Raw genomic sequence first — 23,190 nt, 5'->3', positions numbered from 1 at the left:
AGCAAAAGTCAAATATGGTGAAGAAGGATGTGAGGAAGAAACTGTTTTATATGTAGCGTAATTAGTTTGTATGTAGCTTTTGTAACTATGTTAAATGGTTATAGTGTAATTAAATTGAATAACTAGAGTAATTATCATAGTTATAATAGTTGTTTTGTGTGTATTGTAATAAGTCGGTATAAGTAGAGCAATTATTAATATGTTTCAAGCTAGCTATTTGTAATGCTAATTTAATGGTGAGAAGAAGGAAAAATGAAAGGATAGCAATTATAAGGGCTTGAGATACTCAAATGATGTATCATTACATATTGTTTTAGGTGATGATGGATAAGAAGCTGTTGACAAAGTGAAAAAGACTAAAAAAAGAACCGTCGATACAAAAACGAGCTTAAAAAATAGAGATCGATTAATGTAATGAAAAGGATTGGAAATGGAAACCAATTGGCAGACTCATCTGGCTTACAAAGAGATAATTATGTTGAAATTGTGTTGTAACTCGTGCAACGTCATTGAGACAATAAAAGTATTACATGAAACCATAGAAGTGGATTGATTTTGAAATTAACGATTAGATTTGAGATTGCATATTATTGCTCACTTATAAATTGTTTGACCAAAAATCAAATTTGTATTTGAACATTGTTTACTTATAAATTGTAGATTATTGTTCATTTATAGTAGTTTACAAAAGAATACGTTTAAAACTCAAAGCTGTAAATTGATGTTTATAAATTCTTTTGACTTTAACAAACTGTAGTAGGTTGAAAGCCAAATTTGGTATTGGTGTTGCTTGTTAGATCATTATCATATTGTAAAAGTCTATTCATTTGTGAACCTAGATAAACAAATTTAAGTTAAACAGATTGCATATTTAACATTTGGAAGCTATAGGCATACTTGGAATTTTTCTTGTTAAACAATATAATTACTCTGGTTATAAGAAAAATTACTCTAGTTATAAAAATCAACTTCTATTACAACAAATACGGTTATTAAACAAAATAAATAGTCTAGTTATAAAATAGAGTAATTATATATACAAGTAGAGTAATTATGTAACTATTAGCGAATAATCGAATATAATAATAGCTACTGTGTTATAAAATTGATTACGCTACAAAAAAAAGCAGTTGATTACACACTAGAAAGTAATTACTTACTTATACAAGTAATTACGCTTTGTAATAGTAGTTGTTTTATATGTAGAGTAATTATGTTTTGTAAATACAGTAATTATTGAAGCACAATTACTCTATGGTTGTTTAGTAAGTAGAGTAATTATCGTGTAGAAGTAGAATAATTACTGAAACACATGTTATCATATAAAACCGTCGCGAACACTCTGTAATTCCATTTTTTTTTTGTTTTTTCAATTTATAAGTTTTAGTTATCAAGTAATTCGATTCGCAAAGCTTCCATGGATCAATTAGTTTGATTCACAAGTTTTAATTGTTAGATTAGTCCAATTCACAAGCTGTAGTAAGTCTAATTAATCGATTAGGTTTGCAGTAGTCTTCTTCAAAATCACTGTAACTACAACATGATTGTCAAATCCGATTTGTAAGGCTTAGTTGAATAATCGAATATAATTTGCAAGCATCAATTCATCAATTAAGCGCATCAGTTCATTCGATTTAATCGATTAGGTTACCTAAACGAATATAATTTGATCAATTTTTCATCAGAATAAATAACAATTGATTACAAATTGGGTTTCTCCATCGCTTAATTTTTGTGTTTCCATCACTTCTTACGTTTTGTATGTTAATTACGAATTTGCCACTCTGATTTCACCTGGTTCGCACGTTTAGCACAGTTTTCTTGTTTGTATTTGATCCATCTCCTACATATATATATATATATATATATATATATATTTCATTTTGCTTGAAATACTTATCGTTTTCCTGCTTTTTGTTGAAACTTTATTTTACTTTTGCGTCTGAGGACGTTGTGGAGCTACTTAGTCGTGTCAAAAGGTTATGAATATTAATGTTATGACCCAAGATATATAAATGTTATTCTTAGTTTTGTTATTCAAAAAGGACTAACAACGAGACTTATTACCTGTTTGTCTTCCATTTCAATGTAAGCACTACTATCTAATGGATGATCCGATATGTGACAAATATTTAGATGATTTATAACTATTTTTCTGTACATATATATAAGTAAGAAACGGTTTTATAGATCACATATTATTTTGAGACGCATTGACATAAACAGATTATTGGTATACTAACGTTAACCATTTGTGAACATAATCTTTTATTCTATTTCTAAATAAAGATAGAATGTTATATATATATGTGTGTGTGTGGAGGTAGGGTACTAATTCACTGAGCGCGAGAAGATAACTTCTCCGCGTTCGAGAGCAACCCACGGCAATAAGCCTCAAGAGATATGACCAAACATAACCACCAGCAGGAAGACTACCTTCCGCAGCGAAACATATAAATCTGCCACGAGAAGACACACAAGCCTCCCACAGGGTTACCACTTAGTAATCTACAACGAAAGAAGTCCAACGGAAAAGCACAGGCCAGCACGTGATAAAGAAGGGAAGGGCCAATCACAGGCTGAGCCCCCTGTACTACCCACGAATGCACGATCGACCGATGAAAAAGGGTCAATGTTGTACCCACCCACGACAAGGATTTTCGTAGGCCAGCTGGACGACCAATTAGGAGCCAATAACATGCACAGCCATAAGAATAGAAGGTTCCATTGAGTGGGATAGCTGGTCCAATCATCCCCCCCCCCCCTTCGGCTCTAAATACCAAGTGAAGAACAACTGTAAAAGGATCCGATCCCCTCTCATTCTCCTTAAGAATACTCATCACTTACCATACTGATTCTCATACCGGAGGGTGGTTACGGGAAGACCCTCCTATTTTCCTTCTTGTAAAGAGCTCACAATGTTTCGTTTTGCAAGTCTACAGCCATCGAAGACTTGAATAGTTGTCACAATATTCACAGGAGAACATCAAGCTAAGCTCACCCGAGGTTAGGTTGGTGTTAGTCCATTCTTAGGTGAGACATTAAGCTAAGTCTACCAAGGGTTAGACTAGTGTTTCTTCAATATATAACTTAAATCATTTTTTTTTCTCGGCATCTCATGATAAACTCTTAAGTATTCTTATCATTTTCCATTCTAAAGAATAAATAAATTCATCTCATGAAATTTTATATATAAAGTAATTTTGATGGTGTACAAAAACTTGTACGGATGAATAATTGTGATCATAAAAAGGGAACCGGTTAACAATCACCATGTGACTTTGACATAGTCTATATCTTATTTGAATCATCACCGTGTTTTAAGGGTCACTCACCCATAAATAGTCTATATCTTATTTGAATCATCACCGTGCTTTAAGGGTCACACACCCATAAATAGTGTATATGATCGCATTCTATCTTACATTACCAACCACATGAGGCAATATTGTATCTTCATTGGTGCATGCTTTATGTCATCATTATTGATGAAGGCGGAACTTAAAGATCACTTTAGAGGGTAACAAACTAACAATAATGAGAAAATGTATTTAGTTAAAAGTGTACCCGTATAAGTTTCCTTTAGACATAATAATAAAACTCATGTTTTCCTCCTAATTTACAGATTTTGGAACGTGTCTAGAAGTTTATTTCTTCGGCCATCAAAAGTGTTTCAAAACTATATTCAACCCCATTTCGGCATTTCCTATGTCTCATGTTACATCTTGTTCCTTGACCACACAAACTTTCTAGTTTTGTATATATTGTGATTCCTTGTCAAACATTATAATGTGACTCAAGATTTTTATTTTATAGAGAAATTATAAAGGAAAATAAATAAGTAAAACATTCGGTTATCAAGTTTTTATAATAGATAGATAGATAGATAGATAGACAGATGGAAAGCAAATATGAACCATAAAAACTTATACATGAGCATCCACAGGCTCATACGTGGTTTATCCCTTTAATGTTTTTTTTTCCGAGGATTAGTGTGTTAGCATTGCACCTCTGCAAGTCAAGGAAGAGTATGTGACCAATGTTCTTTTCAAAATCAGTGTGAAGCTTGAGTTGCCTAGGTTCTTGGCACGACCGTAGGCGGTAGTGGATTTTGTTACTTTACCGTGCTTGTTGGGTCGTTGGAATCGGATCGGGTTAGTATTACGGGCTTGGAACGTGTGGATATGAACAAAGTAATTGTCGGGTCAATCTTGGCAGTGTGCACTGTGCAACATAGGGAAATGATTTAAAAATAATAAATTAAAGACAGAATTACAAATTTTGTCCTTTAAAAATAGCCAAAAACCGGTTCGTGTCCTTTTCTAAGTTTCCTTGCAGGCGGTGTACTTTAAACTTTTTTTTCCTTCAAGTTTTGTCCTTTACGCTAACTGGGTTAGAAAAAGTCAGTTAAATACCCTCACGTGAGACGCATGTGAGGGCATTTTTGTCTTTTCGTCTACCTGCAACTTCTTCTTCCGGTGAGACGACGGCAGCGGCGGTTTCCGTGACGAGAACGACGGCGCAGGCGCTACTATACCTAACGAAGACACCTGCCTGCGTAAAGAATAATAATCAAGTTGACTCTCATCAATCCTCAGATCTCAAAACACACAAAGATTCACTCCGTTCTTCACAGCAAACTGGTTCAGGTTAGCTTATATTTTTATTATTATTATTCCATGAAGACTCTCAATAATATTATTAGGGTTTATATCACTCCTCTTCATTAACTCCGTAACATCACAATCTGATGTCTTCGGAGCCACATTTTCGGAATCCCAACCCAAAATCACCTACACTTACGACCGAATCAACCAGGTTCAAAAACAATGCTCCAAAATATTACCCCCAATTTCCAACCAAAAACCCTACAACAAAAGATTAACCCGATTAAAACAAAAATTATCCTTCATTAACGGCGATTGGTTTCAAGATTTGGCTAATTACCCATTAATGCCATTTGCCCATAAACCCAACGGGTCAAACCCAAACCCAGATCCGTATTCATATCCAAGATCCCCATTAAACCTAATATCATTCTGGGTCACTGACGTTGACCGGGCTCACCGGTCCGGGAACTCGGTTAATGTTAATGCCGTTTTGCAGCTCGGGATCACGACCGAGGGCTCGTTCAGGTTTAGACCTTATGAAAATGATCCCGCCTTTCATATATACCAAGATCATTCGGAGTTAACGATTTCCTTTCAAGGGATTGTGTCGGATAACTCGATGATGGTAATGAGGTTTATACAGATGGAAAAGTCAAAAGGTGAGAGTTAGATCGGACGGTGGAGATGAGTTTGACTTTCTCGGAAAGACAGAAATGCCCTCACATGCGTCTCACGTGAGGGCATTTAACTAACTTTTTCTAACCCAGTTAGCGTAAAGGACAAAACTTGTAGGAAAAAAAAGTTTAAAGGACACCGCCTGCAAGGAAAGGACACGAACCGTAATTTGGCTTTTTTTAAAGGACAAAATTTGTAATTGGGTCTAAATTAAATATCAAATAAGCCTCCGAATATAAAACTTTGCAAACATGAGGTACTAATATATTATAGATAATTATGACATCGTTATAAAAGGTTTTAGCTTTTATTTTCTGTTCAAATCGAAGAACATGTGATGTTTCCTCCTCTTTTTCATTCTAGACTATCCGACTCCGTAACACATACATTTTAGTGATTTTGTACATAATATTTTTTTTTTTTGTTTGCATCACAAGCAAAATTTATATTTATATAACAAGAAAAATTGTTTAAAGTTAAATTCATGATAAATATCTTGTATGCAACTCACTTTTAGTTTTAAAAATATAAGGTGAATAGATTTATATATTCAAATAAGACTATGACAATCCAGGCATAATTAACCAATACCTGAAATGTTTTCGCGTATTTTATTACTATAAAAATTAAAAACTTGTAATATTATCCTATACTACATTTAGAATTCGTCGTACTCCTATTTTCCAACCGTTCTTCAACGTATTTAATTATAAAGTTTTAATTTTAATTAATTCATATGACACATACACAAATTTAAGTTTCTTTCCCCTATCTGTATTCTAATCTAACCGTCTCTAATCTAACCGACACACCACGAGAGTGAATTTATGCATGTATAATTCAACGGCACAATACTTTTCCGAACATACACATCTTTTAAAAAAAGGCACAACTTTCCGGAAAGGAGGATATAAATAACGACCTTCCCGATTTTATTTTTACACATCAGTCGAATCATTGGCGGTGAGGATTCGAACCGCACTGAAGAACAAATTAACGGCATCGTACCGGATACGTTGGAGGTTTCCGATTAGGGCGGTTTCCCGCTGCAAGATTTAGCACCCTCTTTGATTTCAACAGTTACACTAAAAACACATTTATATAACCGTCTCTTTGATTTCATCATCGACGTGCATGACTAAGGATGATTGATCCGTCTTCAGATTACGTTGAAAGTTTGTGGATTTGTGTGTTACTCTTAAATGAAAATTTGAACAATTACGTTGAAAGTTTGTGGATTTGTGTGTTACTCTTAAATAAAAATTTGAACAGATGCAAATTTGAATCGATGTTCATGAAGAGAAACAATGCTTCATTTAGAAATGCAAACCAAACGTTGACGCCGTTCATTTAGAAAACAACAGGAGTAATAGTGTTAGGGGTATAACGGTTTCCGGCCACCCATTGATCGTTTCATTGACAGGAAGGTGCCGCTAATTCAATACATATTCAAGAATTTGTTTTCGCCATCCCATATACAAGAATTTGTTTACCGACAAATCTTCCCCTGCCTCCAACTTGCACACCTTTCTTAACTTTTTTCAGGCTTCAATTTGATGCTAGGGTTGCGAATTTGTCATTGCGTTTACGATATCTCGGTTGCGTGGTTTGTGTATTTGTTGTAGTTGATCTATCATTGTGAATGGTTTATTTGACAAATTCTCCCCTCACCCTTATTTTTATCATATGGGTCAGATGCATCTCACATCAACTATTTTTATTTTTCATGTTGTATTGGCAATCCAATTTTATCGTTCGTATTATACAAAGATTTTAATTAGAAAAGTGAAACACGTGTGCAACTGATTTAGTAAATAATATGTGAATAGTGATTTTCTACATGTTGCGAATGCAATTGGTTTGATTACAACAAAATTAGTTTCGCACCCCGGGGCATTATGGGACTTTAAAAAGGCAAATGTTTTTACAACAAAAAAACCATATGTATCAAATAATAATAATTGAAGGGACATTACGATTAATTATCTATTGCACATTATTTTTACTAAAAAGGGTGATGAGATATTAGATAGTCAAAATAGATAATAAATTACTCTGGGTAATTATAAAAATATATTTGTCAGGAATGTTTTAACACCCTCTTTGATTTCACGGTTTTGGTATGCTCTGTGTCTTATACCATCTTCCACTTCGCGTCTTATGCTCGCATCAAACTAAATTTATATAAAACCCTAATTGTATAGTAGGTTAGTAAAATATTAATAACAAAAGTTTAAATGTTATAAATTATCTATTTAGATTTTTTGCATTTACATTCTTTGAATGTAATTATGAAACCTTTTATTTTATTTTTTGTTAACGAATTTACCTAAATCTTCATATTGGATTTATATAAATTTAAATGTAAAAGCTAAGCAAAACCAAACCTAAATGATATTTATAACCAAACAAAAAATATACAGGTGCAACGCGCGGGTAAAAATGCCTGTTATATATAAATATAATTTAATACTTAAATTAAAATAGCAAAATTAGTTTTCACCTTTATAAATATCTTGAGATTCCGACATAGAAGATTTTAAAGTATGCCGCTTTTAAAAAGATGCACATGTGGTATAGAAAACGAAATTGGATTATAATTAACCCAATTGAAACTATAATTAATTTAGTTGTTTTTATCATAAAAAAACATTTCTTTATTTTATATATTAGTTTTGATTGTTATGTTTACAAAATAAAGTAAATAAACTCATTTGTATACAATACTTTAGCGTGATAGAAACTATTTTTTTTTTCTGTTTTAGGAAACAAGAAGATAAAGTACAATATATTACTATTATGCATCTTTATCACATAAATGTTTGTTAATTGCATCTTTATCCACCATAGTATGTCACAACTCTTTAAAGGGGCGTTTGGGATTGCTTATTTCCATCAACTTATAACTTATTAATTTTTTAAAAAGTAATAAGGTGTTTGGGATTGCTTATATTGTGAGAGAAAAAATTTCATAAGTTACAATATTGTAACTTATTAAATTAATGAAAAGTTATAATGAAGTAAAAAAAGAAATCCCAAAACCCCCTAAGTTGAACATAGAGGCTGTTTGAGATTACTTATTAAAACTTCTTATACCTTTTCAGCCTTTTTAATAAGTTAATAAGTTATAAAAGTATAACTTATTAAATTTTTTATCTCACATCAAAAGCAATCTCAAACATTTTATTCATTTTCAAAAAGTTAATAAATTATAAATTGTTAAAAATAAGCGATCCCAAGCATCCCCTTACTTTTTAATTTTTTTTTTCCGCTTATCTTATCCCCCTCCCCCCTTTTTCTCTTTTTTGGTAAATTTACAACGTGCAAAACTAAAGAAAGTTTACTTCAATTTAAAAAACATGTCTTCTTTATTCAACCCATATAAGATATGAGTTTCTAACTAGCTATATAATTTATGCTTGTTTAGCATCATGAACCTAGCAAAGACTCGAACTCTTTTTGTTAAATGAGCTTTAATTTAGGTTAAAGCTCATTTAAGTTCGCCTACATTAAAACTATTAGCAAGACAATGATAAGTTCCTTACTAATAGCTTTCATTTACTCCCTACTCAAAGTGTGAAAGTTTATATATTGTGATATTATAACAATCGTAATTTTATATGTTTGATGAACTTTTATTTAGTGACTAATCAAGATCTTATCAATCTCAAGTCCCATCTGGAAATCTCTTAACACCATCTGGTTGCGATCAATCCGTGTGTTGCGATGAGGACGCGGTGGCCGTGAGGAATCGGTCGGTATTGGTCCAAAATTTTTAGTTCTAAGTACAAGGATAGTGTAACGTTATGAAAATTGATAACGTTGAGTGTGGGGTGGTTTGTGTAAATTTATAGAGTTTTAGGTGTATTAATTCCAATTTTTTCAAATAAATAAATCATTTTATTATTTTAATTTATTCTTCAACAATAATAAATTAAGAAAACTGGCAGGTTAAAAAAACCACTATAATATGTAACAAATTGCTATATTTCTTTCGCTAGTTGCAGAGGCTGTTCTTTTTTTTTCTTTTCTTTTTTTTTTTTGGAAATGGGCAAGTAGCGATTATATTTTGCATTATGTTAAAAGAGTTTGACCCTAATTAATATGTGGTTACTAGCTAAGCAGTTAATGCGAAAAAATATCAGATATCGGTTAAGGACCGATATCTGAGATATCGATTATCACAGTGAGACATCGGTGGGATATCAATAATTTTAATATCCTGTGAAATTCATATATATAGCAACTAGGTTAGAAACCCGTGTAATACACATGCTAAATAAAAATATACATCAATAAAAATGATGTTATATATGCGTGGTATAATTTAGGATTGTATAACAATTTCTCATATATGAAACTAAATATTACATTATATATAAATTTGAAAAAAGATTTATTTTTATACAATATCACCCATCTTATTAATTTATTAATGTTTAGATTACATCGAAACAGAAGGCAAGCGGGCAGCAAGTTGCGTCGCTACCCTTTTGAATTGCAAAACCCAATCTTTTAAAAACTACATTTCCTGATCTTGGAGTCATAACATTGCTATGCATGACCCGCTGAACACGGTAAGTAGCTCCACAGCTTCAGGCGCGAGGAAACCAAAAGTGTCAAAAGCAAAAGGAATAAATACATGTTGGTTGTCAAGACACACCTTTTCAAAAAAGATTAAATACAAAATTGTTCATAAACCTTCAAATGTCTCACTGTACGCAATATATGTGGTTTTCCCATATTAATTATTGAATGATACTAAAGAATAACTTTAAGGTTTTAAAATGGTAAAACAAATAAAGAGTCAAGCCAAGTTTAACTAAATTTTCACATAAGGCAAATTCTGAGTATTTAAATGTACACACGCTCAAAAAGAGACCTTTAATAGTTTATGTATATGTTAGTTGTTTTGCGCAAATCAAAAAGATTTTTATAATAACAATATTTTGAAATAAAATATTTAAAAATTAGTTTAAAAGGCATAATAAATAAATAAACTTAAACGTTTTTTTAATTTCTAGAAATCACACTAAATGACAGTTAATGAAAATTTAATATACGAATTTTAAAAGTAATAATAAAGATAGCAAATTAATTTAATAAATTTAAATAAGGTTTAATTTGGAAATAATTTATGTGTCATCCTATGTGGACACTTTAAAAAGATGTCATGTGTCCATAGTGTTTTGCTTTAATATAATAGTAAGATTTAACACTAATAATTCAGTATAGTTTTCTACCATTAACAAATTAATCTTTTGCAAATTGCAAAATACTAACAATCGTAGTAAGTAAGAATTGATTAAGACTTAAAACACTGATATCGGGAATATCGGTTATATATCGGTCAAATATCAGTCAATATTGTTGATATTATCGGTACTGATATTCTGAACCGATATTCTAACTTATATATCGCCAGGTGACCAATAACCGATATCGACAGTTACTAGTGAAGTAAATAAGTTGTTAGAAATTAATAAATTATATAAACATTATATGATTACAAAAATTGATGCAAGTGAATTTAAAATAAAAAATATCTTAAATAGAAAACTCTATGTTTGACCCCACAACTACTTTAAACTTTTATTAAAATTTATTTTAATCTAAAAAATGAAAAGAAAATGCAATATTTCAAAAGCAATTGAATATTTTATAATTAGCAATTTGCATATGCAGTCCACATGGCGTAGGAGATGGGCATGCCATCTTCTTCCTTCTTATCGCCGCCAACAAAACCAAAGTGTTTGTGTTTGTGTTTGTGTTTGTCACAAGGAGGAAGGATGGGTGCAAGTATTGGACAGGGATCAAACATCCAAATTTTGTATAGTATAGTGTTGAATTGAAAAAAGAAAACTCCAATCAAACGTGTGTATTGTGTAATGTGTTGAGTCATATCTCCACGACAAAGTAGTTTCAATTTGGTCAACATACTATGATTTGGCATGTCTGCCATGACAAGAGACAAAATAAAAAGAAATAAAAAAAATGTGCATTTTATTAATGTTAGACGAATAATAATGCCATGTGGGATCTTTCGGGCGTGTCTATACTCCATATGGACGTTTTGTTGGCCACACTAACAAGAGTAGGTGGCGATTAATTCTAGTAGCCTTGTTACGACGACAAAAATAAATCGTCTGAGTAGTTCACGTGTGACTGAAAAGAAAAGTTGCTTCTGACAGTCTAATTGTATACCAGAGTCTAATTTGTACAGATTGAGAATCCAAGATGAAGCGACGAGGCCTCCAAGAGAAAGTATTGTGGTGTACAAACTATAGACAAGCCTCCGACATAGGCAAAGTTTTAAAAGAAAGCAATGTAACTATTACTATATATATATTAAACACAACTATGTTGAGCTATGTGTTTTGTATACTTTGCTTCTTTTGTTGTACACAGTATCTAGCTACATTCTTAACCTATTACTTCACATATTTGTGCTTCTTTTGATTGTGTTTTATGCCTTGATATTTGTTCCGTTTGCTACCCACTTAGTCTTCCACCTTTATTGCTTTAGATTCCCAGCCATATCATAATCGCATTTTGAAGTTAGGCTGACAATATAATTTTTTGCAGTTCTCAATTTTAACTTCGTTCTTCAATTTGGTTTTGATAGGTAAGTTCGTTAAATACAACCATCTTGAGCATTGTCATACTGAAGAGGTAGGTCCCAGCAGAGCCCAGTTGAACCCGCAAGACTCACCTTGAACAGGGACGTCTGCGCGGTTGGACCCGCAAGACTCACCTTAAACAGGAACGTCTGCGCAGTTGGACCCGCAAGACTCACCTTAAAGGGGACATCTGCGCAAAGACCAACTAGATCTGCAGGACCCACCACGCTTAGAGAGATGACGTCCTTACGCGCAGTACGCAAGCCGTTCCCGCAGGAAAAGCCTCCCAATGGTAACGTACTCCGCCTGTTCCCGCAGCTGCGGATACTAGCCATCAGGGAAGGCTACCCGCACTAACAGCAAGGCTACACGCACAAGGCACTTAACTCTCAAAATAATTCAGTAATGTCACCTGAAGAAGGAATGAGCAAAGCCGAGAATACTCCCGCCCAAAGCCGGGAAAACTCCCGCCTAAATGAGCCAGTCCGTACGCTACTGGAGGATTTTTTGTACTGTACCTGACGAGGTATGGACAAAAGATCTGACCAAAGCAGCGACAGCTCACTGACAACAGTACGACGAGCACCATGCTCTAGTACAAAATGTCACTATCAGCCGCTGCCTACTCACCAACCCCTGTCGGGGCACGTCCATAGTCTGCAGTTGGTGGAAAAGGAATAGTACACAGCCGGCCTGGTCACTATCAGCCGCTGCCTACCCACCAACCACCAGCATGGCACGTGCGTAGCCCACAATTGGTAGAACAGGAATACTATTCAGCCGGCTGTGCCTGCTTGGAAACCTACCTTCGGCTATAAATACTCCACCACCTTGGACGGTATGATCATCTTGTATCTTATATCTTCATATATTACTTGATATCTGCTCTAGTCATTTCTCTTAATATACACTTATATTCAAGAGCAATCTAGTCTGATTCTCACGCCGGAGGGTGGTCACAAGGAGGTACCCCCCCTTCTCAGTGATGAGCTCACGGTGTCTGTTTTGCAGGTCATCGGAAGAACCATCTTTGCCGGACATAACCCTCGTGGGAAACATCTATTTAACCCCCAGATTATCCGTAATCTGCCCGGGGTCACTTAGTGTTTCTTCACATACCCTTTGCTTCTTATGTTGTACACCCTCTCAAGCTTTTTGTGTAATGCACCCTTTGTGTTTTTGGTTGTACAACATTCTTATACAACAACTACTTTAATTCTCCTTCACAAGGGGAAACATTTCTCAGATACTAATGTTATAACCTTGGATGACAGACACTTGCTTAAAGCATAGGACATGAATTTGCGGCGTTCGTTTTAGCACATTTCATTAGCAAATGATAAAAACAAATTCAAGCAATAACACAAACAAGAAATTATCTTTTGAATTAAATTCTACTGAAATTACTAGACGAATAATAAAGCCAATATAACTACTACTTTAACAACACCTCTACAAAGATTAACAATCCCGTCGCAACACGTCAGGGTCTAAAAACTAGTTTTATTTTAATTTGAAGTGTAAAGAGTCGTTAACAATATATTTTAATGTATTATCGATTTTCTTTTTCTTTTTTTTTAATAATAAGGGCTTTCTTTATCAACATCATCTATAATAAGAATAACATATTATAACTTAATGAGATATTTATCAGCTTTAATATTATTTGCTTTATAAAATAATAATATTATTGAATTTCATTTGTTAGTCGGCGACTCGGTGTGGAAAGTCCCTGTCCAAGTGGATCTACGTGGATCGCAAGTATATGTGGAAAACTGGAGATAGGTATTTGCAATATTGCATTATTGCTTGATATTCCAATTTGCAAGTTATTGCAATATTGCATTATTGCTTGATATTCCAATTTTCAATTTGCAATTTTCAATTTGCATTATTGCTTGGATCGCATACGAAGTACTCGGCGGTACTTAGTTGATCGTTTCAAAAAAAAATTATGCAAATTAAATATCTTTTTTTTATTATTATTACTGTTATTTTATTCATACATGTGTATATATAAAGCCCACCTTTTACAAAAATATATTCAATTTAGTGAGTTACAACTAACACACCCTTTGGATATTTGATTAATACATATAGCTAGCTAGTGGATAACGAGAAAGCAAAACTGACATGTTATTTTATTTTTCGAAGATAAAACTGTATATTTATTAAAAATAAATGTTTATGCTTTGAAAATAACATGCATGGAAATCAGTCACGTTTAAGTTTACGGTGTTTGTAATTTATAAATGAGAAAAGTGAATATGGTGCTGTTGCGCGTCTAAGCTTAGACGGAAAACCCTTCAAAACTACGTAGTTTTGATTAAAAACAATCAAAAAATCCTAAACTAATTTATTCCCTGATTCCTACCATCGATATATAATGCTAAATATCCCACCCATTGTCACCCAAAGCGTCAATCTTCAAAGAGTTTTTCAAAGATTTTTATTGTCCATCTTAAACATATTGCAAAATATATCGTCTAAAAAGTACCATCTTAAACAGTAGCAGCTCAATATATGTTTGTTAACTAGTTTTACACTTAGGCTTTCATCTCAACAGGGCCATGTTCATGCTAATCAAAATTGCATCTGTATTATATATAGTTTTGAGGAAATGAATCACCCAACAACATCAAAAAATATGGCCCGATAATTCTTTTGCTTTCTTTTGATCTTAACCAGCCATCTCACAAACACGCCGATTGTGTTAGGTGTCGGTTACGCGCTTTTCGACACTGGCTAAACGTTTGATGCGGTATAACGAGCGTACTTGCGCGGGTTGTGCGCGTACAAATAAAAATTGTGGTGTCATTTGAAGTTAAACATTACCATGAAAAAAGGAAAAAAAAAAACTAAAGGAAAAACAAAAACTATTTTTCTTGACAAGTATAGGGCTAAAATTTTGTGTTGTGCTTCAAATAAGGAGTTCAAGCATTTTTTTGCTGTAACTCGAAAATTAGGATGTGAAATTTTAAACATAGTTGATTCAAGCTTATGTTTCTTATTAACCTTGTGCTCAAAAGGATTAAGGGTTGAACTGATTGTAGTTTATCAATGACAATTTGAGATCGCAGATAGAAATGAACAAATATATATATATCGCGGCACAGTTGAAGATGTGATTTTAATCGATTGTTGTAGATTGACGCCATGGACGAACTGCTGTAGAGGGTGGGGAACCTAGCATGATTGATGGGAGTAATCATGCAATAAATTAGTTTAGGATTTTTGATTGTTTTTAATCAAAACTACGTAGCTTTGAGGGGTTTTCCGTCTAAGCTTAGTCGTGCAACAGCACCGTATTCACTTTCCCCTTTATATATTTGATATTATAAAAATGATGATGTTATTGAAAAATATAGAAGTTGTCGAATTTGACGATGTTGTTAGAAGCTCCTAAGTGTCCTTCCAGAGTTGCAGGTAGCAATTATTGCAAACAACACAAGGTCTACTATGGCCCATGGGCATTCATTCCACATTTCCGGTATTTATTTATGTTAAATTTAATCTAATACGCGACAAAAAAATTTTATTTAATAAAAAACTATGGGCAGAATGCATACGAGGTTGATGCATCATTATTCAACACGTTAAATGTACTCTATACGGAGGTAGAACTATAGAATGACCTATAAATGAATCAAGGTGCACCATTAGCCCGTTGTAGGCACCAATTTACACGAACACCTTAAAAATACTTTCAGATATAAAAAAAAAAAACATTATGCTCGAGTTATAGAGATAAATGATTGTTTTTATGAGATTTGACAATCTAAAAACATATAAAAGCTATTATAAAAGAAAACTTTTGTGAAGCAATGTGGAGGAGTGAATGCCTAAAAGATTTATAAAAAACACAAAAACAAATTTGACCAAAACGTACATAAGGTTGACGCCCATTGTTATACATGTTAAATGCACCATGTTATGGCGTCGAACCACAAAGAGGGATAGGTCAGACTGATGTCAAATTGACTGTTGAGAAACCTGAAAATTGTTGGATTAAGTAAATTGCAAAGATTGATAGCAAATTAATTAGTTAAACTATCTAATTAAAAGATCCACGCCAAGGTTCGGGTTGGACATATACATTACTACATAGATAAAACCAAACCCAAACAAAAATACCTGTCAGCCTGGGCCGGCCTCTAATTAAAACGAAACCCAATTATCCAAACCAAAAATGGGTCGTTTTGGATAAAACCAAACTCAAACAAAGAAACTACAAAAACCAATGGGGTTTTGTTTTTACTGGTTTTGGGGGCCTTTTAAGCCCAAAAAGCAAAACATTGTTGTGGGCTTGGGCAATTATGACAAAAGTCTATATGAGCAAAAAACCCACAAAATTTGACCCAAAAAAAAAAAAAAGTTGCTACCAATATTATATACATAAAAATACAGAAATTTCCATAATAACATAATTTAATAAATTTTATTTAACATGTAGTCTGGGTCGGGTCTATCGTCTATGGATGTTTGGTTCTTCTTTGACATATAATAAATTAAGGATGGCCAGAATGGTCCAACTAGCCAACAAGCCCAACCCATAGTTTCTAACTTTCTATACCAAATGGATGTGCATCAAATAGGTTACAACTTTAGAAAGAAGGCTCCGTGTATTATGAATTATGATCTTCAAGTATATAGAGTTGTCTTTTGTAGTTTTGTATTGTATTAAGATCTTCACCGTGATAAGTTTATCGTCAGTGTCCGAGTTTGGCCCGTTTTAAACTATATTTATAAAGATTGAGCTTAACTTATTTATTATTACATTAATAATCTATCCTAACGAATTGCACACATGGTCCCCGTGGTTTGGAGGAATATAGAAATTTACGAATTTGGTTTTTGAATTTGTTTTTCACATATCGTTCTTCGATTTAACAAGGATTAATTTGGTCAATTTACTCGACTCGATTCGAGGATCTGACTCGAGCCCGTTTATTAAATAAGCTTTAGCGTGAGACCGGACTCAAGATCGGTTAACCATTACTAGAGACGAACAAATGGTACCAGGTACTTTCGATACCAACTTTTTAAGGTATCAGGATCAATATGATACGATATTCCCCCCCCCCCTTTTTGCCTTTCGTACAGATTTCATATCAAGTGTTTTTGGCACCAGCATCACTACCCAATTTTGCGATTTTCAGCTAACCAATTAATACGAAAAAATATCAGATATCGGCAATTTTAATATAATGTAAAATTCCGTGTATAGCAATGTAACACTAATAATTCAGTATACTATCCTACCATTAACAAATTAACCTTTTGCAACCTGCAAAACACTAACAAGAACTGATTAAAACTTAAAACACTAACACTGAACATTAAAAATTAACAATTAAGACTTAAACGGGAATATTGAAAATATCATTGATATATTGGTCAGTATCGCCGATACTATCGGCATCGATATTCAGACCGCATTTTACCTAGGGACTGAATATCGACCACATAGGTTTTCGGTGCCTATACCGGTTTCGAGCTTATGCCAACCTTAACTCGTTTTAGCTTTTAAAACTATCTTAATTCTTCTTTACGCACCAGTCGTCACAAAAGAGTCCTCGTATTAAGGTGCAATCGTCTTCAACTTCATTGCACTCACTCGCATAACGATCCATCAGATCAATCACCTTACAGGTACGTATTCACTCCGATCGATCTATATATACGCACACGACCTATTTCTAATTCCGATAACCGTTAACTCGTTCCGTGATCTACAATTGTACGATGCAGGTGCCTTCAAATACCTGCACTCGATCCAGTCGTCATTGAACTTCAATCCTCTCCAAAATGGTAATTAACGTCATTAGATTGTCTAATTACATATTCCTATAGCCAGATTTGAAATTAATTAACGCTTTATTTGATCTACCGTTTTGCAATTTACTTTTAGGGTTTCGGTGGTTAATTTTGCTTATTTTGTTGTAGGTTGTTCTAGCGGCATCAATTGTTAGTAAATCTGGCAAAGGTGAGTTGCTATTTTGATTTTGAGTGTAGATCTTGTAGCAAATTGGATGTGATTGTAATATGTGGTTATTTTTTCTGGATCTGAATATGAAATGTAGACTTAATACCTAGAACTTTTGATAACATTTAAGATCTATATGAGAACATTCGAACCGAAAGAAGTAAAAGAACACAGAGGCTAAGACCAATACATAAACACAATTGCTTTATGCTTGCATAGGTTTTTATCTCATTTAAGTAACTTCTTTCAGATCGGATTTCATAAGGCTCGTTTTTCATAGTGCCATGGTTGTAAAAGTCGGAAAAATCGGCAATTAGTCGGTGACTAGTCGCTAATCGCTACCCTGTCGGTTAAATTTTTGGTACCGGCGATGTTAATCCGCTAGTCGGTTTTAAACGGCTGTAATTGGACTTAATTTTGGCCTGAATTACGGTGATTTTGGTTCTGAATAGGTTGAGGAGATGTTAAAACCTGTCTACTTTAAAATTTTACATATAAAAAAGTGTGCATGTGTGTATAAAACTAAAAATTTCATAATAAAAATGTGTAATTTGATTGATTTCTAGTTGGTACCCCACTGGCCGACCAGCGCCTAGTGAGTTCTATAACATTGCATAGTGCAGACTGTAGAATCTAATGATAGTCATAGTAGATGACTGCATGTTGACTAATAGTTATATTATTTTCCCAGTCCTTGTTTCAAGGCAGTTTGTTGACATGTCTCGGATCAGAATCGAGGGGCTTCTTGCAGCATTTCCAAAGTTGGTTGGAAGTGGGAAACAACACACTTATGTTGAGACCGAGAATGTGCGTTATGTGTACCAGCCAATTGATGTTTTGTATCTGCTACTTGTGACCAACAAGCAAAGCAATATTCTTGAAGATCTTGACACACTGAGGCTGCTTTCCAAAGTTGTATCCTTTTTATATGCATAACAAGTTTTATGATATCTGATAATGATTTAATTCTCTTGGTGATAAGTTTATATAGCTTTGATTACTTAACCATACATAGGTTCCTGAGTATTCTCCTTCACTAGATGAAGAAGGCATTTGCAAGAATGCTTTTGAGCTCATTTTTGCTTTTGATGAAGTTATTTCACTTGGTCACAAAGAGAATGTAACTGTTGCTCAAGTTAAGCAATACTGTGAGATGGAAAGTCATGAAGAGAGATTACACAAACTGGTGTTACAGAGCAAGATTAATGAAACCAGGGATGTTATGAAGAAAAAAGTTAACGAGATTGAAAAAAGCAAGGCAAGTTGATTCGGTTTCAATTAGGGTTACTGAACGAACACGGATGGGGTTTTCTTGTTCATATTCGTTTGTTAGCAGTATAAACGGATGGTTCATGAACGAATATAACTGAGCTAAAACTAGTTAAAAGTATTGTCAAAAATGTGTCAGGCTTAAAATGTCATTAAAACTTGTCTAAGTTGTAATGAACAAACATAAATGAATAAACATTAACAAACGCAAACTAGCGAAGTAGTGAACATAAATGAAAGAACGTGAATGGACATAAATGAATGAAGTAGACGTGTTCATGCTTGTTCATTTAACTAAATAAACAAATTTCCCGCTGAACGGTTCTGAACTGTTAGCTGAATGTTCAGTCTGTTTATAGGCCTGGTTTAAATGAAACCTAAATATTCTTCAATTGTCATATATTCTTTAACCTGTTGGAATGTTTTGTGCGATTTTGCAGATTGAAAGGGGCAAAACGGACAAAGGTGGTTATTCATCTTTACAATCAATGGGTTCGATGGGTTCAATTGGGAAAATGGATAGTGGATTTGGTAATGATTCTGGTATATCCAGTGGTGGTAATTTTGGAAGCGGTTCTGGCTTTGGATTAACTTCTGATGTTGACTCCTTTTCAACCAAGTCTAAAGGTCGGTGCTTACTTTTAATTACTCTTTGGTAGGGCTGCAAACGTACCTAACCCAAACCTTGTTCATGTTCGTTCGTTCATTAAGTATTTATCAGACAAACGGTCGGTTCACGAACACATACCTGAATGGAACTTCTTTTCGTGTTTGTTCATTAAGGAAATGATTTTTTTTATTATGATTATTTTTTTTTGTGTTCTTTTGTGTCCGTTCGTTAAGTTCCTAGGCGGACACAAACGAACGCATGTTAATTGGAAAAGTAAAAGTAACTGTAGCATTCTTAGACTCAAGCATTACACATAAATCACTCAAAATAATTATGAAGTTAAGTGCGTGACATAATTATCTCAAAATGCTTGACATAATAACTATAAAATCTAAAAAAAACTTTAATTACCAACACAAATAAACGAACATGAACAAACGTAAACGAATAAGTGTTAACAAACATAAACAAACGGGAGATAAATGATCGCATTTCCAAACGTTCACGAACACATTTAAATGGACGCAGCCTCTGTTCATGCTCATTCATTTAATTAAACGAACAAGTGTAAACGAACGATTATTAACAACGTAACAAAGTAAGATGGCAGACACGTTACTGAACATGACCTATGTTCATGTTCATTTTCATGTTCTTTCATTTACTTAAACGAATGAACATTAAAGGACGTAAGTGGACGGACATTAACGAACATAAACAAACTTAGATGAACGAACACATTACCAAACTCGACCTCTGTTCATGTTCTTTCATTTAATTAAACGAACGAAGTAAGCGAACTTCCTGCTAAACTGTTCACGAACAGTTCGCTGAACGTTGGTTAATGAATTTTTGGAGTTTTTAATATTATAAACAAAAACCATATATAACTATAGAACATATATAATAATCAAACAATAACTTTTGTATGTAAATTGTAACAGGTCGACCGAGTGCAGCGGTTGGTGCACCAGCTAAAGGAATGGGAATGAAACTTGGTAAATCACAAAAGGCGAACCAGTTTTTGGAATCACTGAAAGCCGAAGGTGAACTTATTGTGGAAGATGTTAGACCGACTGCTAATTCAAGTCGTGCAGCTGCACCACCGCCTACTGACCCGATCACTTTAACCACTGAAGAAAAACTTAATGTGACACTTAAGCGAGATGGTGGTGTCAGTAACTTTGATGTTCAGGGAACCTTGTCTCTCCAAGTACTTAACCAGGATGATGGGTTCATCCAAGTTCAGGTTTGTATTCTAGCCCTACCCATCCCCCCTCATTTGGCGTCATTTACTTTTTTAATAGTTTTATTTTTCTCTAATAACTTGCAGTTATCTTAAAAAAACACTAAATATGCGGTTTTGATGATTATTTTTTCTCAACATTTCAATATAAATTTTATTAAAAACGGAGTTGTATTTGAAATAAGGCAGTTGTTTATTATCCTAAACTGTACCTGGTACCGTTACCGTGACGAACCGAACCAATACTGATCGAACAACATTGGTACCAATGTTGGTATATAGGAAGCGGTATCGGTATTTGTTTTTATTGTTTTTGGTCGATGCAAAACACATGTCGATATCCTTTTGGGATATCATGATTTTATTTTCTTGGTTACACGAGACAACTTTTGTGTAATCAAACTGTTGTAATTTGTAAATAAAGATTTTTGTTTTATAATACACAATTTGAGTGATTGTCTACTGATTGATGACTATTCTTGGTATTACTTTTGATGTGTACAGATTGAGAGTGGGGATAATCCAGAAATCAAATTCAAAACACATCCAAACATCAACAAAGAATTGTTCTCCAATGAAAACATTCTGGGATCAAAAGATCCCAACCGTCCATTTCCTGCTGGCCAAGCTGGGGATGGTCTTGGTCTCCTAAAGTGGAGGCTGCAAAGTAAAGACGAGTCGGATGTCCCTCTTACAAGTAACAATCATCTCAACTTATCAAATCATTTATCCAAGACAAATTATAAGCATGTTATAATATTAATTTATTATATTTATTTATATCAGTTAATTGCTGGCCTTCTGTTTCTGGAAATGAAACTTATGTTAGCATTGAGTATGAAGCTTCATCAATGTTTGATTTACAAAATGTTGTTATTTCTGTACCTCTTCCTGCTCTCAGAGAGGCGCCAAGTGTAAGGCAGATCGATGGTGAATGGAGGTGAATTTTTTATTTTTTATGATACGTGTTTTGCTTTTTTAATCCATTTAAATAGATTTTATTCTTTCTTTAGGTGCTAAAGAAATTCATATTTTTCTTTTCCCTTTTGCAGATACGATTCCAGAAATTCAGTATTGGAGTGGTCTATACTTCTTATTGATGATTCCAACCGCAGGTTAGTTCAAAAGATAGTTCTTTTAAGGTCTTCTTTGTGTCTAGCAGGTCAAACAGATCAAATATAAAAAAATGTATTGATATGTATTATCTTGACAAAAGTTTTTACACAATAAGTTTTTGGGTGAAACCTACGTGACACGACCGACTTGTTTTGACTCTTTACCAAACCTTTGGTTATGCCGTGTTCATTTATGTTCGCTGCTATTAATAAATGAATGCAAATGAAAACAAACATGCTCATTTTCTTTGACAAACTAACAAAAAAAACTCCTTTGTTTAGTTGTTCATGTTCGATCATTTGTTCGATTGAAGTTAAAAGAATGAACACGAACATGCCCTTTTTGTATTCATTTGGTTCGCTTACAAGACAAGATGTAATGTTTTGACATAATATGTAGCGGGTCGATGGAGTTTGTTGTTCCACCAGCTGACACATCAGCCTTCTTCCCCATCTCTGTTCGGTTCTCCGCAACAAGTACCTTTAGCAACATGAAGGTATTTTATTATATATTTTATTTTTTGTTAAATAAAAGAAAAAAGTAAAAACAATATGATGAGCATTAATTGCAGGTTGTGAGCATCATCCCACTGAGAAATGGGTCTGCTCCAAAGTTTTCTCAGAGGACACAATTGGTTACAGACAACTACCAAATTGTTTGATTAAAGTTTTTTATTCATGTTATCGTTTTGTTGTGTGCTATATAGTTTTCTTGACATGAACGAATTTAAATAGACCTTTGTCTGCCTTACCGAGATTTTAAATCAAATAAACATGTTTTGGTGTTGGGACTATGAAAAGTGTTTTATCTATACGTTAATGTATGTGTTGAATGAGATATTGAAACCAACGATTTTGATTTTAGGTTTTGGGATTTACATAATTTCTGTTGATTCTGATTTTGACTTTTATTAGTTGGAGCTAGATTTATAGTTGTGTTTGCTTGTGATCTGATTTGGGTTTTGAGTTTGCATTTTTTATTTGCGAGGGTTGTAGAACTTTAACCGGGATTGAAATCGCGTAGAAACCGAAACGAATTGTTGGTTTTGTAATTGGGGT

The 23,190-nt window shown here is 33.7% G+C and overlaps 1 protein-coding gene across 1 annotated transcript; it reads left to right on the top strand.

Moving 5' to 3' along the window:
* Nucleotides 1–17,653: 17,653 nt before the first annotated feature.
* LOC143578017 (coatomer subunit delta-1-like) lies at nt 17,654–22,981 on the top strand. Its single transcript, XM_077061702.1, has 11 exons — nt 17,654–17,716; nt 17,852–17,891; nt 18,583–18,806; nt 18,907–19,149; nt 19,601–19,787; nt 20,715–21,019; nt 21,521–21,713; nt 21,803–21,956; nt 22,069–22,131; nt 22,532–22,628; nt 22,704–22,981. The coding sequence occupies exons 1-11, from the start codon at nt 17,714–17,716 to the stop codon at nt 22,791–22,793; spliced, it is 1,599 nt and encodes a 532-aa protein (XP_076917817.1). The 5' UTR covers nt 17,654–17,713; the 3' UTR covers nt 22,794–22,981.
* Nucleotides 22,982–23,190: the final 209 nt, after the last annotated feature.

This window comes from Bidens hawaiensis, unplaced genomic scaffold, assembly GCF_021521415.1.
Source record: "Bidens hawaiensis isolate Kalapana, Puna unplaced genomic scaffold, B.hawaiensis_p1.1 tig00001461_1, whole genome shotgun sequence".
Lineage (NCBI taxonomy): Eukaryota > Viridiplantae > Streptophyta > Magnoliopsida > Asterales > Asteraceae > Bidens > Bidens hawaiensis.
The sequence above is the reverse complement of the archived record's forward strand: the minus strand, read 5'-3'. Positions and strand labels throughout refer to the sequence as shown.